The sequence below is a fragment of the Pan troglodytes genome, chromosome 19 (assembly GCF_028858775.2).
Source record: "Pan troglodytes isolate AG18354 chromosome 19, NHGRI_mPanTro3-v2.0_pri, whole genome shotgun sequence".
Lineage (NCBI taxonomy): Eukaryota > Metazoa > Chordata > Mammalia > Primates > Hominidae > Pan > Pan troglodytes.
This window is the reverse complement of record NC_072417.2, coordinates 35,570,349-35,585,361: the sequence shown is the minus strand read 5'-3', so window position 1 is coordinate 35,585,361 and position 15,013 is coordinate 35,570,349. Positions and strand designations below refer to the sequence as shown.

General features: G+C 42.2%; 1 protein-coding gene across 6 annotated transcripts in view; it reads left to right on the top strand.

The window, feature by feature from the left end:
* The window catches only part of LRRC37B (leucine rich repeat containing 37B), a 46,176-nt gene that overhangs the window by 12,965 nt on the left and 18,198 nt on the right, over positions 1-15,013 (top strand). For 2 of the 6 annotated variants that reach the window (XM_024350140.3, XM_063798139.1), the window contains 7 exons: positions 366-472; positions 1,067-2,499; positions 4,389-4,460; positions 7,445-7,516; positions 10,338-10,409; positions 11,061-11,141; positions 14,585-14,656. In XM_024350140.3, coding sequence (XP_024205908.2) covers positions 1,067-2,499; positions 4,389-4,460; positions 7,445-7,516; positions 10,338-10,409; positions 11,061-11,141; positions 14,585-14,656 — 1,802 coding nt within the window. In that variant the 5' untranslated portion in view covers positions 366-472. Of the gene's footprint in view, positions 1-365; positions 473-711; positions 2,500-4,388; positions 4,461-7,444; positions 7,517-10,337; positions 10,410-11,060; positions 11,142-14,584; positions 14,657-15,013 lie in introns of those variants that run through there. The other 4 variants (XM_063798138.1, XM_054669904.2, XM_063798137.1 and 1 more) reach the window with 3 other exon arrangements.

The following is a 15,013-nucleotide window of genomic DNA, read 5'->3' as shown; positions in this document are numbered from 1 at the left end:
ACTTTAACAACCTAAGCCTCTTCTCCATGTGTGCACACAGGGTAGATCTCTGAAGGGTGGCACTGTAACTTCTAGGGTAATGGCTGTGTTGAGTTAAGGCAGGATGACAGTTCAGCCTCCTCCCAGGCTAGTGCAAAGGGCTCTTCCCTCGGATTGAAGCCTTCTCTCCCAGACTGAATTGCCCACCCCCAACACCCCTCCTACAGAAAATTTGGAGTCCTCGCTTATTCCCTGGCAGCCCCTACCTAATAGGGTGGTGAATTAATTATCAAACATGCAACAGTTTAGCGAAAACGGCAACATTTTGGAATAAATGACTGTAACGTGCGTCCTGCCTGCCACCCTAACTGGCGCCCATTTTGCAGGTCAGTTGCTCTCCCCTGAAGGAAGAGTATTCTCGGATTTCACCTCGGAGGAGGAAGAATTCAGGCTGCCAGAACTGGACTAGCACTTCTGAAGAGCCCAAGGCCAGGTCACGTGACTTCCTTGGGAAGCTCTGCCACTCCCCCACCCCACCCCACGCCACCATAGCAGGCCTCTGGAGTCCTGGGACCACCCCGGTCTGCGGCCCAAATCCCTCCTCACTAAGGGGAGGGAAGGGGAGGGGTGTTCCGGCCTGGCGGGGTGGGAAGGGGCGCTTGGGCGGTATTGTGACATAAGATTGCCCTGGTAACATGCAACAGATCTGGACCCAAGCCTAATAAAGGTGGCATAAATAAAGGTGTCATAAAGACAGGGCGTGGCACACGCTTATAAGGGGCATGAGCATCTCAGGGCTGCCAGAATGGCTTTTGCTGAGTGCATAGCACCAGCGTGTGTCATGTCTTGGCTGCGTTTCTGGGGCCCATGGCCCCTTCTTACGTGGCAACTATTGTCTTTACTAGTCAAGGAGGCTCAGCCTCTGGTGTGGGTCAAGGACCCGCTCCAGCTGACCTCTAACTCCCTGGGGCCACCTGAGCCCTGGTCTTCCCGCTCCTCCCATCTCCCGTGGGAATCTCCCCATGCACCTGCTCCCCCAGCAGCCCCGGGGGACTTTGATTACCTGGGGCCCTCTGCTTCTTCGCAGATGTCAGCCCTGCCTCAGGAACCAACTGAAAATTTGGCTCCATACCTGATGGAATTGGATTCAGCTGGAGAGCTGCCCCTGGGGCCAGAGCCGTTCTTGGCTGCACATCAGGATTTAAATGACAAGCGGACTCCAGAAGAAAAGCTCCCCGAGGTGGTTCCGCTTCTGGACCGGGATCAGAACCAGGCCCTAGTTCAGCTTCCTCGCCTCAAGTGGGTTCAAACTACAGATCCAGATCGGGCTGCAGGTCATCAGGCAGATGAAATACTTGTTCCACTAGACAGTAAGGTTTCAAGACCAACCAAATTTGTTGTTTCGCCCAAGAACCTGAAGAAAGATCTAGCTGAACGTTGGAGCCTTGCTGAGATTGTTGGGATTCCACACCAATTATCCAAACCTCAGCGTCAGAAACAGACTTTGCCTGATGATTATTTGAGTATGGACACACTGTATCCCGGCAGCCTGCCTCCAGAACTCCGGGTGAACGCAGATGAGCCTCCAGGGCCTCCTGAGCAAGTTGGACTTTCTCAATTCCATCTAGAGCCCAAAAGTCAAAATCCAGAGACCCTTGAAGACATCCAGTCCTCTTCACTCCAGGAAGAAGCCCCAGCGCAGCTTCTACAGCTCCCTCAGGAGGTAGAACCTTCAACCCAGCAGGAGGCCCCAGCTCTGCCTCCAGAGTCCTCTATGGAGAGTCTAGCTCAAACTCCACTGAATCATGAAGTGACAGTTCAACCTCCAGGTGAGGATCAAGCTCATTATAATTCGCCCAATATTACAGTCAAACCTGCAGATGTGGAGGTTACCATGACTTCAGAGCCTAAAAATGAGACTGAATCTACCCAAGCCCAGCAGGAGGCCCCAATTCAGCCTCCAGAGGAGGTGGAACCTTCTTCTACAGCCCTGAGGACTACAGCTCCTCCTCCAGAACACCCTGAGGTGACACTTCCACCTTCAGACAAGGGTCAGGCTCAGCATTCACACCTGACTGAAGCCACAGTTCAACCTCTGGACCTGGAGCTTAGCATAACTACAGAGCCTACTACAGAGGTTAAACCGTCTCCAACCACGGAGGAAACCTCAGCTCAGCCTCCAGACCTGGGGCTTGCCATAACTCCGGAACCCACTACAGAGACTGGACATTCCACAGCCCTGGAGAAGACTAGAGCTCCTCATCCAGACCAGGTTCAGACTCTGCATCGAAGCCTGACTGAAGTCACAGGTCCACCTACAAAGTTAGAATCTTCTCAGGATTCCTTGGTGCAGTCTGAAACTGCACCAGAGGAACAGAAGGCCTCCACAAGCACCAACATATGTGAGCTCTGCACCTGCGGAGATGAGACTCTGTCATGTGTTGGTCTCAGCCCAAAGCAGAGGCTCCGCCAAGTGCCTGTGCCAGAGCCCGACACCTACAATGGCATCTTCACCACCTTGTAAGAATCACCTTTCCTCAGTCATCCTCTGTGTCTTGCCTGACATGGCAGCCTTTTCCTGGAGGCCTTCCTGGGCCTTCTTTATCTCCCCAAGCCATACTGACAAGTGACTTTCTGCTTTCACCTTTGCTTGTCAATTCTCCCTTCTCCTCATTCTCCTTTAATGTTAGACCCATTCTCCAGTCTTTTACTTTTTCTCCAGTCTTTTACTCTTACTCGTTTTCTTATCCGTTCTTATTTACCCCATCACATCATTGCTTAACCGCTGCTCTGCTCCTATTTTCGCTTCACCCTCTTTTTTTTTTTTTTTTTTTTTGAGACAGAGTTTTGCTCTTGTTGCACAGGCTGGAGTGCAATGGCACGGTCTTGGCTCACCGCAGCCTCCATCTCGCGGGTTCAAGTGATTCTCCTGCCTCAGCCTCCTGAGTTGCTGAGATTACAGGCATGCGCCACCACACCTGGCTAATTTTTTGTGTTTTTAGTAGAGACGGGGTTTCTCCATGTTGGTCAGGCTGGTCTTGAACTCCTGACCTCAGGCGATCCACCCACCTTAGCCTCCCAAAGTGCTGGGATTACAGGCGTGAGCCACCGCGCCTGACCCGCTTCACCTTCTTTACAGCAGCCTGTCACTCTCCCGATCTCAGTGATGATGCTCTAAGTGGTTAAGAATTGATTCTGGAGCCAGGCTGCCTGGGTTTGAACCCAGGTCTGTTTATTAGCTTGGTGATCCAGAGCAAGTTATTCTGCTCTGTGACTCAATTTCCTCCTTTTAAACTGGGGATTATGCTAGTTACCATTTCATAGGATTGTTGTGAAATTTGGGTGAGTGAATATATGAAACACTTCATCAGTGCCTAGCATATGTAGGAGTGTTGGCTGTTAACATGATGACTCTGTCCTTTAGTTATGTCCAGAACTCATCTTTGTCCCTGGCTTTTTATATGTAGCACTCATTTTGTGTCAAACCCAGGACCAAGTATGCTATTGTCTGCAGAACATGAAAATGATAGGAGGGAAGAAAGAGAATAGGCATAAAAAGGGCGGTGTATATAATTAATTCCTAAAAGATAATGCATACCATCAGTGCTAGAATTTACCAGAATCTGTGGTCCTTGAGGTGTGGAGATCAGGGAAAGCTACATGGATAAGCTAAAAGTTTACTTGGGTCTTAAAGAGTACACAATGAGGTATGGAAAGCCATTGAAAGTTTCCAAGCAAGAGAGATTAAATGATTAAAACAGGAAGATTATTTTATTTTATTTTGTTTTTTTTTGCTTTATGTTCAAGTATAGACATGCAAAGAATTATTTTAGAATCCATATGTAGAGTGCCCAAAAGGAAAAGCTTATTTCAGGGAGACAAAATAGAAAGGTCTAGCAAAATGTAGGAGTAAAGTGTGAAGGGGCTAAATCAGATCAGTTGTAATAAGAGTGGAAAGAAAAAGCCTAGGATGTTTCAACAGAGGGCAAAGCTTTGCTGTTGCCTGGCATAGGGTTTCTTTCTACTTATTTATCGATCAAGATAAGCTTATGCCCATTTTTCTGTTGAATTATTGACCATTTTTGTGTTGATTTGTAGGAGTTTGTTTAGACACATAAGTGCTTTTGGATAAAATACTTACATTCAAAGTAATTAACTGGCATCGTCTGTCCAAGAGATGGGATGGATAGGAAGTTAAGCTTCCGGGAGATGTCTCATCATTTGTGCCAGTGGCCCCGCATTATTTCTTGATGAATTGTGCAAACTGGGAAGCTGATAGCTCTGGAAATGAGAAAGCAGGTGTTATTTTCTGTTTCTGAATATCCCCGACAAGGTTGCCATGATTCTTTTATTTATCCTGTTCATTCTTTGCCTGCCTATTCAAGGATATAAACTGTCTTTCTTCACAGAAATTTCCAAGGAAACTATATTTCATACATTGATGGAAATGTATGGAAAGCATACAGTTGGACCGAGAAACTGTGAGTATATTCTCTCCAAATATGACAAAAAACTAAGTGCATTGTAAGATCCTTCTTTGTCCAGAATTTTGAGGTCCATACCTCTGAGAAAAGATATTTCCCCTCCATACCCCAAATCAACCTCTGTGGATTGCAATCCTATGGTTATTTTAAAATTAAATTTGGTAGGCTCTCTCTAAAATAAGAAGCAATTTAAATTTATTTTTTATCATACAAATAATACATGGTTATATTCTTTTTTTTCCTCGTTTTTTTTTTTTTTTCAGAGACAGGGTCTTACTTTGTCCCCTGGGCTGGAGTGCAGTGGCATAATCACATCTCACTGCAGCCTTCACCTCCCAGGCACAAGTGATCCTCCCATCTCAGCCTCCCAAGCAGCTGGGACCACAGATGCATGCCACCTCGCCCACCTAATTTTGTATTTTTTGTAGAGACGGGGTCTTCCTATGCTGCTTAGGCTGGTCTTGAGCTCCTGGGCTCAAGTGATCCTCCCACCTTGGCCTCCCAAAGTGCTCATATTATAGGCATGAGCCACCACCCCCAGCCCATGATTCTATTTTTAATGTGTAAAAATGCAATAACAGGTATAACAAAAACCCTCCTTGTGCCCTACTCCCTCATCCCTGAGGTAATACTACTGTGTGTTTAGTATACATGCTTCCAGACTTTTCCCCATTTACCTACGTACATATTTACATAAAGCAAAATAGATTTGTTGTGTGGTTTTTAAAATCTTTTTTCTTTTCATAAAGGATAACATCTTGCAACTTGATTCTTTCACTTCATGGTATCACTTATATGATATTCTTTCACTTCATAATTTCCTTCCTAGGACTTAGAGGGTCACCCCATTCATTTAAACTCCTGCATAATCCATAGTATGGATGCATCATAGTTTATTTAATAATTTCCCCATTGATGAATGTTGAGCTTATGCTTCGTGGGCAAGTATTCCTGTAGCATAGATATGTAGAAATGGAAGAGTTGGGGTGAAGACTATGTAGATATAAAATTTTAATTGTCCTCAAAAATGTTGTGCCAACTGACTCTATCGTCAGTAGAATGTGACAGCATTCATTTCCCCACACCTTTTCACTGTTGGGTATTTGCCAACTTTTTGTTGAATTTATGGATGAATAAAAGGGATTCCATCCAAATTTGAATTTTTCTGATCACTCATGAATTTAATTAAATATCTTTATACGTTTATTGAACATTTGTGTTTCTTCTCTGAGTTTTCTGTCCTTTGTTCATTTTCCTGTTGAATTGTTTTATCGTTTTCTTCCTGATTTATAGAAGGAATTAGTTGAGACACATAAATGATTTTGGAAAAAATGCTTACATTCAAAGTAACATTTTTCACAACAGTTTGTGTCACATCATTAGTTTGACTTATATAGACAAGACATACATGAGTTCTAAATTAAAAATCAAACACATGCCAGGTGCAGTGGCTCACGCCTGTAACCCCAGCACCTCGGGAGGTCGAGGCAGGTGGATCACCTGAAGTCGGGAGTTTGAGACCAGCCTGGCCAATATGGTGAAACCCCATCTCTACTGAAAATACAAAAATTAGCCAGGCATGGTGGTGGGTGCCTATAATCCCATCTACTTGGGAAGCTGAGGCAGGAGAATTGCTTTATTCATTTTTTGAGACGGAATTTTGTTCTTGTTGCCCAGGCTGGAGTTCAATGGTGCGATCTTGGCTCACTGCAAGTTCCACCTCCCGGGTTCAAGGGATTCTCCTGCCTCAGCCTCCTGGGTAGCTGGAATTACAGGTGCCCGCCACCATGCCCAGCTAATTTTTCTATTTTTAGTAGAGATAGAGTTTCACCATGTTGGACAGGCTGGTCTCGAACTCATGATCTCAGGTGATTCATGTGCCTTGGCTTTCCAGAATGCTGGGATTACAGGCATGAGCCACCACGCCAGGCCAGGACTACATTTTAAAAGCAAGAAAATCATTACAAAAGTCAGGGTAGTGGTTACCTATTAGGGTTAGAGAGAGGAATATGATTGGAAAGGGGCACACTGGGGCTTCTTGGATGCTAGCAATAATCTTTTGCAACAATGTTTACATGGGTATCTGCTTTATAATTATTAAACTGAATATTTGGCCAGGTGAGGTGGCTCATGTCTGCAATCCCAACACTTTGGGAGGCAGAGACAGGAGGATCACTTGAGCCAGGAGTCTGAGACCAGTGTGGATAACAGAATGGACCCTGTCTCAGAAATTAAATTAAATTAAATTAAATATAAACAACATTTATGTTATGTGCACTGTACGCACATTGTAGTTCTCAAATTTTTTTGATGGGGGAAAAAAGTTGAATGGCTTCACTTGCAGCCCTGACATGGTCCCATGTGGGGCTTTTGTAATAAGGTTTGGGAAAAGAGAGGAGGAAATGGAGGTTCTGCTGATCTTGGTGCCACCCAGAGTTGGATTCTGAAAGGTATATTATGATCTAGAGAGGAGTCATTAAAGATACAATTTGGTGGGAAGAGTGGAGCAGTGTGCTTGTGTGTGTGTGCTTGCACGTGTGTGCTTGCTTGTGTGTGTGTGCTTGCATGTGTGTGTGTGCTTGCAAGTGTGTGTGCGTGCTTGCCTGTGTGTGTGTGCTTGCCTATGTGTGTGTGTGCTTGCCTGTGTGTGTGTGCTTGTGTGTGTGTGTGCTTGCCTGTGTGTGTGTGCTTGTGTGTGTGTGTGCTTGCCTGTGTGTGTGCGCTTGTGTGTGTGTGTGCTTGCAAATGTGTGTGTGCTTGCAAGTGTGTGTGTGCGCTTGCCTGTGTGTGTGTGGTGGTGGTGGTGGAGAGGGATGGACACAAAAAGGAAAATGGAAGAAAAGGTTTGAATGAAAGCAGAGCAGATCCCACCATCTTGAAATGACCATGACCCAGCTTTCCTCCACATGCAGGAGATAGTCCTGTGTAGCAAATAGTTGTAGTTTGCATTTTAACCTAGAAATAACTTTTTCATTTTCCAGAATTCTCAGTGAAAATTATTTGACTGAATTACCTAAGGATTCATTTGAAGGCCTGCTATACCTCCAGTATTTGTAAGTTAGTTAATCATATTTTTGAGTTTTTAGTCATATTATCTTTAAAATGAATAAGAGGTTCAAATTAGATAATGTCTAAGATTTCTTCCAGCAATAAAATTCTGCAATTCTGTAAGTTTGTATAGGGTCTCAGCCCATCTCTAGCATTAGCTACATCCTATGCATTTTCAGTTTTTAAATTGTATAGACAAAATACAGACAGAAAAAATTTCATATGGTAAGAAGATCTGAGCAGTGACTGACACCCATATGAACCTTGTTTTATAAGGGTTTACATACCATCTTCTTCTATTCAATCTACAGCCAGTAGATCAAATCTAACCTAAGGTCTATTTTTTAATAGCCCATTAAGTTAAGAATGGTTTTTGCATTTCTAAAGGACTGTGAAAGAAAAAAGAAAGAGAAATATGCGAGAGAGATCATATGTGGCCCACAGAGCCTTAAAATATTTACTGTCTGACCTTCACAAAAAACGATTTGAAAAAATTGGTTTAGTAGGATGAAAGGAATTAAAGTTAACTTCAGATTGTTGCCTAAAGGAGAAGAAAATATAGACCACCTACATTCATTTGAACATCATTAATCCAGAATTTTTTGGTAATTTAATCGAATTAAATTAACATTTAAATATTTGAAATCAGCTGAATTATAGAAATAATATTATCAAGAATATTAAGCTACCAAGAGAATAGACTAGTATTAAGGATTTCATTTCAGGGATTGTTATATTAAAACAGATGTTTAAAATGATGGTTAAGTGGTAGAGCTAGAAATGTTTATAGTAAGAAGCATATCAGAAATGCCCCTAACTCTTCACTAATTACACAGTAACTATCTCCCCAGCCCTGTTACCGAGAAAAGGATACCTGCATAGTATTTCTGTCTGTTTAGAGACAAGAAGATACTATGTTCAATTGCTATGAAAGCTTGATTCTTATCCTCTGTCCATAGAGGTGTGTATGTCATTAATCCTTATTAGTGATGCTCTTTTGCGGACAGATTCTTTCAAATGTGAAAGGCTTAAGGAAAGTGGGTGTAAAGACCCTCAAGTGGATGCCAAAGTGCTACAGAGGCCATGAAGTAATAAAACTACATTTGCTTTAAAATAATCATTTTCCTACTACTCACTCCCCCAGCTATTTATTTATTTATATTTATTTATTTATTTATTTATTTATTTTTGAGACGGAATCTTGCTCTATCACCCAGGCTGGAGTGCTGTGGTGCGATCTCGGCTCACCGCAAGCTCTGCCTCCCTGGTTCACTCCATTCTCCTGCCTCAGCCTCCCGAGTAGCTGCAACTACAGGCACACGCCGCCACGCCCAGCTAATTTATTGTATTTTTAGTAGAGACGGGGTTTCACCCTGTTAGCCAGGATCTCAATATCCTGACCTTGTAATCCACCCGCCTCAGCCTCCCAAAGTGCTGGGATTACAGGCATGAGCCACTGCACCCGGCCAGCTATTCATTTGTTTTACAAATATTTTAATTTACTTTATTTCCATGTGTCAGTTTTAAACATGGTGGGCAATGCAGATGATCAAGACCTAGTCCATGCTTTCAAGGAGTTTATGCTCAGAAAAAATGGGATGAACAATAACTACATTAAGAAGAAGAAATGGATGTGGGCACTAGGAGGGATAAATTGTTTCTGAAGCATAGAAGAGGGGAAAATGACTTCAGTTTGGACCCAGGAAGCTGTTACTAGAACAATCCCATTTGAATAGGACTTTGAAGGGCCATTGTGTAGCATCGGACAGACATCTTGGGGACAATATTCTAAACTTGCAAAAGGGAAATGGGAGAAGGGCAAAACACAGGAAAGTATTCGAGGAATGCCATGAGTACCTGTAGATTACAAGGAGGGAGAGTAGGAAATTGGAGCCAGATCTTCTAGGGCTTTGAATGCCAAGCTGAGGAGCCATCATGGGGAACCATGTTATCACAGCAGTGCTGTAAGATGGATCTGCATCACAGTCATTGAGAGGGCACGTTAGAACTCAGTTCTGGACTCCGCCCTCATAGTTATTGATTCAGTTGGTCTAGAGTGGGACCAATAATTTGCATCCTCAATAATTTCCCAGGAGGTGCTGGTCTTTGCAAGCCACTTCTGGAGAGTTTATATGATGACTGTGTGGAGGATAGTTTAGGAAGGGAGAGACTAGAGATGGAGACATCAGCCAGACAACGTTACACCATCCAGGTAAAGAGGGAGGGAAAAGCCCCATCTCTGTATAACTGAAGAAATTGCTTTCATGAAATATTAAAGCAATATAAAACCAAAAATGAATTTCTATTAATATGATAGAAATTAATTGTATTAATATGATTTGAATATTAGTTCAAAGTTACGTATTAAGTAAAGGGGTAACTTCCTTTCAAATGCTGTTGAAAGGATGTCTTTTATTTCTTCTGATACTGAACTGGCTTAGGAAAACAAAGCTAAACTAGGAAGGTGTATAAATGTGAGGCTATTCGTTTTAATATTAGAAACTATATATAGAGATAAAAGCTTTGAGCTCATAATCTAGGATTTGATGAGACTACAAAAGGGCATCTAATCAAGTCTACTGCTCTCAGGAAAAATTAATTCCAAAGTCTATTAAGTTGTATATTTTGTTTATTAAAAGTATGAAGGTGAGACTCTAGGAGAGGTACAGGCAGGGTTAGGAGCTCTGGAAAGTTCAAATACTGGTCCAAATGTTTAGAGTCGAGATGAAAAATGTGTATTCAATATTATTCTAAACTCTTGCTATTATTCATACTAGTCAACACTGATAACTTATCAAGGCAATATTTTCCTTTTATTTTTCCTAGAGATTTATCCTGCAATAAAATACGATATATTGAAAGACAAACATTTGAATCACTACCATTTTTGCAGTATATGTAAGTTACAAATATAACTTTATTACATTTGGAATTTTTATAAAACTTAATTATAAACCTCTTTGCTATTCATTTTGAAATATGATTAAAATTTGACCAGTAGAAAGGTACTAAAATTCTATAGCAAGTCCTTTTTGTCTCTAGCAAAGATTAGTGTGAGAATTATTACACAGATCATAGTGAATCATCAGAGAGCAGTGGTTCTCAACTGGTGTGATTTTTGTACTCAGGTGACATTTGGTAATGTCCAGAGACACTTTTGCTTGACAAAACTGTGGTTGTGCTCCTGGCATCTGGTGGGCAGAGGCCAGAGATGCTGCTAAACCTCCTGCAGAGTATAAGACAAACCCCCACGGCAAAGAGTTATATAGTCCAAAATGTCGATGGTACTGAAGTTGTGAAATCCTGTTCTAGAGAAATGAAGATCACTTAACACAGGTATTTACTGAGCGTTCACTGTTTTGTAGCTAATGCACCACATGTGCAATGTTAAAGTATAAACCATAAGCCAGTATCTTCCACAGTGAGATTGCCTTAGTGCACAGAGAAAGGATTGAGGTGATGTTCCATCCTATGTAAATTAGACTCACAGCAAATGATAAATGTTCTGAAATAATTTTTTTTTCCTTTGGCTTATGTCTTTTTTTGTAGAAATCTGGGCTGCAATTTAATTACACAACTGAGCCTTGGAACATTTCAGGCCTGGCACGGAATGCAGTTTTTACACAACTTGTAAGTGAAATAGAAGATGAATACGTGTAAACAACTATTTTGTATAAAAACTCATACAATTATTGGTTAGCTGGGTATAAGCCCATTATGAACTCTGAAAAGTGTGTCTTAAGATCCATTCATTTTTCTCAAATGGGGAAACTAAGGTACAAAGCGACCAAGAGACTTACACAGCTTATATATGACCTGCTCTGCTTGTCCTAGTTCTGACCTATGGCATGGGCAAGAAAAGGCATCAAACAAGTGACCCTCAAATTAGCCTTGTTGCTGGGCGGGTGGCTCAGGCCTGTAATCCCAGAACTTTAGGAGCTGAGGGGGGGCGGATCACCTGAGGTCAGGAGTTCAACACCAGCTTGGCCAACATAGTGAATCCCCATCCCTACTGAAAATACAAAAAAATTAGCTGGACGTAGTGGTGCAGTTTTTTGGTCCCTGGAGGACTTTGTGTTAAGCTTTCTTCCTTGCAGCTAAATGTTGCAGACATTTAAGCAGTTTGAAACTCTGCATATGAGCAGGAATCAAAGTTAAATCCAAAGTGTAGGGCTGGGCGTAGTGGCTCATGCCTATAATCCCAGCACCTTGGGAGGATCACTTGAGGTCAGGAGTTTGAGACCAGCCTGGCCAACATGGCGAAACCCCGTCTCTACTAACGATAGAAAAATTAGCAGGTCGTGGTGGCAGGCGCCTGTGATCCCAGCTATCGGGAGGCTGAGGGTCGAGAATGGCTTGAACTCCGGAGGTGGAAGTTGCAGTGAGCCGAGATTGTGCCACTGCACTCCAACCTCCCCTCCAGGCTGGTCTCGAACTCCTGTGACCTCAGGTGATCTGCCCACCTTAGCCTCCCAAAGTGCTGGGGTTACAGGCGTGAGCCACCATGCCTGGCCAAAATGGTGTTTATGTTAAGCTATTGTGCAAAAAAAAATTTTGTAAAGAAAATACGTCGCTCTATTTTAATTCCATGTACTTTCCTGACTACTCTTCTACCATAAGTGCAAAAATTCTATGATTTCTCTGTATAACATACCCAGCAAATCAGAGTGGGTATATTCAATGGCCTGAAGGGGACTTTAGACTCATGGTGAAGATTCTCCTCTACATCTGACTTTAGAAAATACTTTCCACCTTTCTTGTGGTTCAGAAATCTAGTTTCACACAGTTCATTTTGAGGTAGAGGGAGGTGTTCAGGATGTGTCTGGATTAGAGCAGCAGTTTCTGCAGATGCTCCTCTCTGTCTTCATTAATTTGCTGATGCTCAACTTAGGGAAGAGACACTGAGGGTCTGTTTTTCTTTTGCCCTCACACCAGAGAACAGGCTCATTAGGTCCCTCCACCAAGAGGTTTGGGTAGCATCAGTACAAATGTCTTAAACTCACCACCTTTACTAAGCACTTTATAACAGTGGGAGTCCCACATCAGAATCTGGCGGCCAGGAGCGGTGGCTCATGCCTGTAATTCCAGCACTTCTGAAGGCTGAGGTGGGTGGATCACCTGAAGTCAGGAGTTCGAGACAAGCCTGACCAACATGGTGAAACCCCATCTGTACTAAAAATACAAAAATTAGCTGGGTGTGGTGGTGGGCACATGTAATCCTAGCTACTCAGGAGGCTGAGGCAGGAGAATCACTTGAACCCAGGAGGCGGAGGTTGCAGTGAGCCAAGGTCATGCCATTGCACTCAAGCCTGGGCGACAGAGCAAGTCTCCAACAGAGATGGGGTTTTACTACGTTGGTCAGGCTGGTCTGGAACTCCTGACCTCAGATGATCCACCCGCCTGGCTTCCCAAAGTGCTGGGATTATAGGCCTAAGCCACCAGGCCCAGCCAATAAATGGAAACTTTAACTCAAAAGAAGGAAGGAAGGAAGGGAGGAAGGGAGGGAGGGGAGGGAGGGAAGGGAGGGAAGGGAAAGAAGGAGGGAGGGAGGGAAATGAAGAAAGAAAGAGAAAGAAAGAAAGAAAAGAAAAAATTGTAAAACCATAAGGTTAAAGTAAACCTTTTTTCTTCATACAGAGTAAGCACGTGAGTTCAGATTACAGCTTTGCTTCTTCATAGCTTGGTGACCTAGGACAAGTTATGTAACCTCTCTGTGCCTCAGTTTCCTCATTTATAAAATAGGGCAATAATAATATCTACCACATAAGGTTATTATGAGGATGAAATGTGAAATGCTGATCACAAATACGTAGCAGCCTAATAGATACTCACTGTAAGAATTATTATTTTTATAATTTCTGCAAAAGTACAGTGATGATTCTTGGGTTAACCTAAAGTGTGATTTTCTTTTATTTCTTCCTGTTTCTTTTCTTTTTCTTGTTCACTTTAAAGAATTAAAAAGAAAATAGATTCCAGCATTTTGGAATAAAAATTCACATCAAAATGAATTTATTCATTTTATTGACAGATAAACAAAATGTCATTTGTTTATTCAATAAACATTTATTAAATCCCTAGTAAATTTCAGACATCATACCAGGCACAGGGATGACAATGACAATAAGATGTGGTCTCTGCCCTCAAGGAGCTGATAGCCCGGGAGACTGACAAGTAGACAGGTGGTTACATGCAGTGTAACGAAGGCTGTGATGTCATACAGGAAGACAAGTGGGAGTGTGTGATGGGAGTATGGTTTTGACCAGTTCCTCCTCTTAGATTTATCCCTTTTTCTTTGGGTATAAAGCAAAAGAATTGGTCCTATTTTTTTTCCTTAACTGTGCAAATTAAACCATAAATTTAAAAAACTTTATAAAGATAAAAGGCAAGCAGTCAGGCGCAGTGTCTCAGGCCTGTAATCCTAACACTTTGGTAGGCTGAGGGGGGTGGATCACCTGAGGTTAGGAGTTGGAGACCAGCCTGTCCAACATGATGAAACTCCGTCTCTACTAAAAATACAAAAATTAGCTGGGCATGGTGGAGGGCAACTGTAATCCCAGCTACTCAGGAGGCTGAGGCAGGAGAATTGCTTGAATCCAGGAGGTGGAGGTTGCAGTGAGCCAAGATGGAGCCATTGCTGTCCAGCCTGGGTGACAGAGCAAGACTCCATCTCCAAAAAAAAAAAAACCAACTTGAATTATGGATGAACAACTTGAATTATGGAGGACACTAGAAATAGTGTTTCCTACAGAGTCAGGGCTTCCTACCAACATCGTCATTTCTAGGGTTTTTGACCTGAAAAGTTCTGTGGCATATTTTTTCTTTCCTATCCACTTCTTGTGTGTTTTTTTTTTTTTCTATTTCTTCCCTGCTTTCTCTCCTCTACTTTATCTTCTAGAGACCTAGGTAGTTCCCAAAGGAATAGTGCTTTATGGAGTCTAATGGTGATTTATTATGTAAAAGCAGAAAATTATTTTTTTTACCTAAAAGTTCCATACCAAAAAATGAATATAGACTTTTTATGCAGTTTCACACATTGAAAATGCAGGTAATTTTAATTTCATTGCATTTTTCAGAATTCTCAATCGCAATCCTCTGACTACTGTCGAAGATCCATATCTCTTTGAACTGCCGGCATTAAAATATCTGTAAGTACTATAGTACTCTCATGAGTCATGAGATGATTTGTGCTTTTTAAATTTGTCATCAAAGATAAAGTATTTTGCATTTAGGCTAAAAAGTCATAATTTAAATTTTAACTGAGTTATTGAAAAAAGTTATTGGCAAAGAAAAGGATTAAGAAAGGATGTATAATGGTCAAGACAGCCAGCGGGGGAAGAGATTAGTGTTGAAGAAGCCGTATAGATTTGGAACATGTAGACACATGGAGGAATATTACTTAACCAAGAAAGCAAAGAGAAATAGGTGTTCATTATTCTAAAAAGGAAGAAAAGAGTAAATCAAGATGGTTGAATGCAATATGAAATGAGAAGTAAGATAATGGT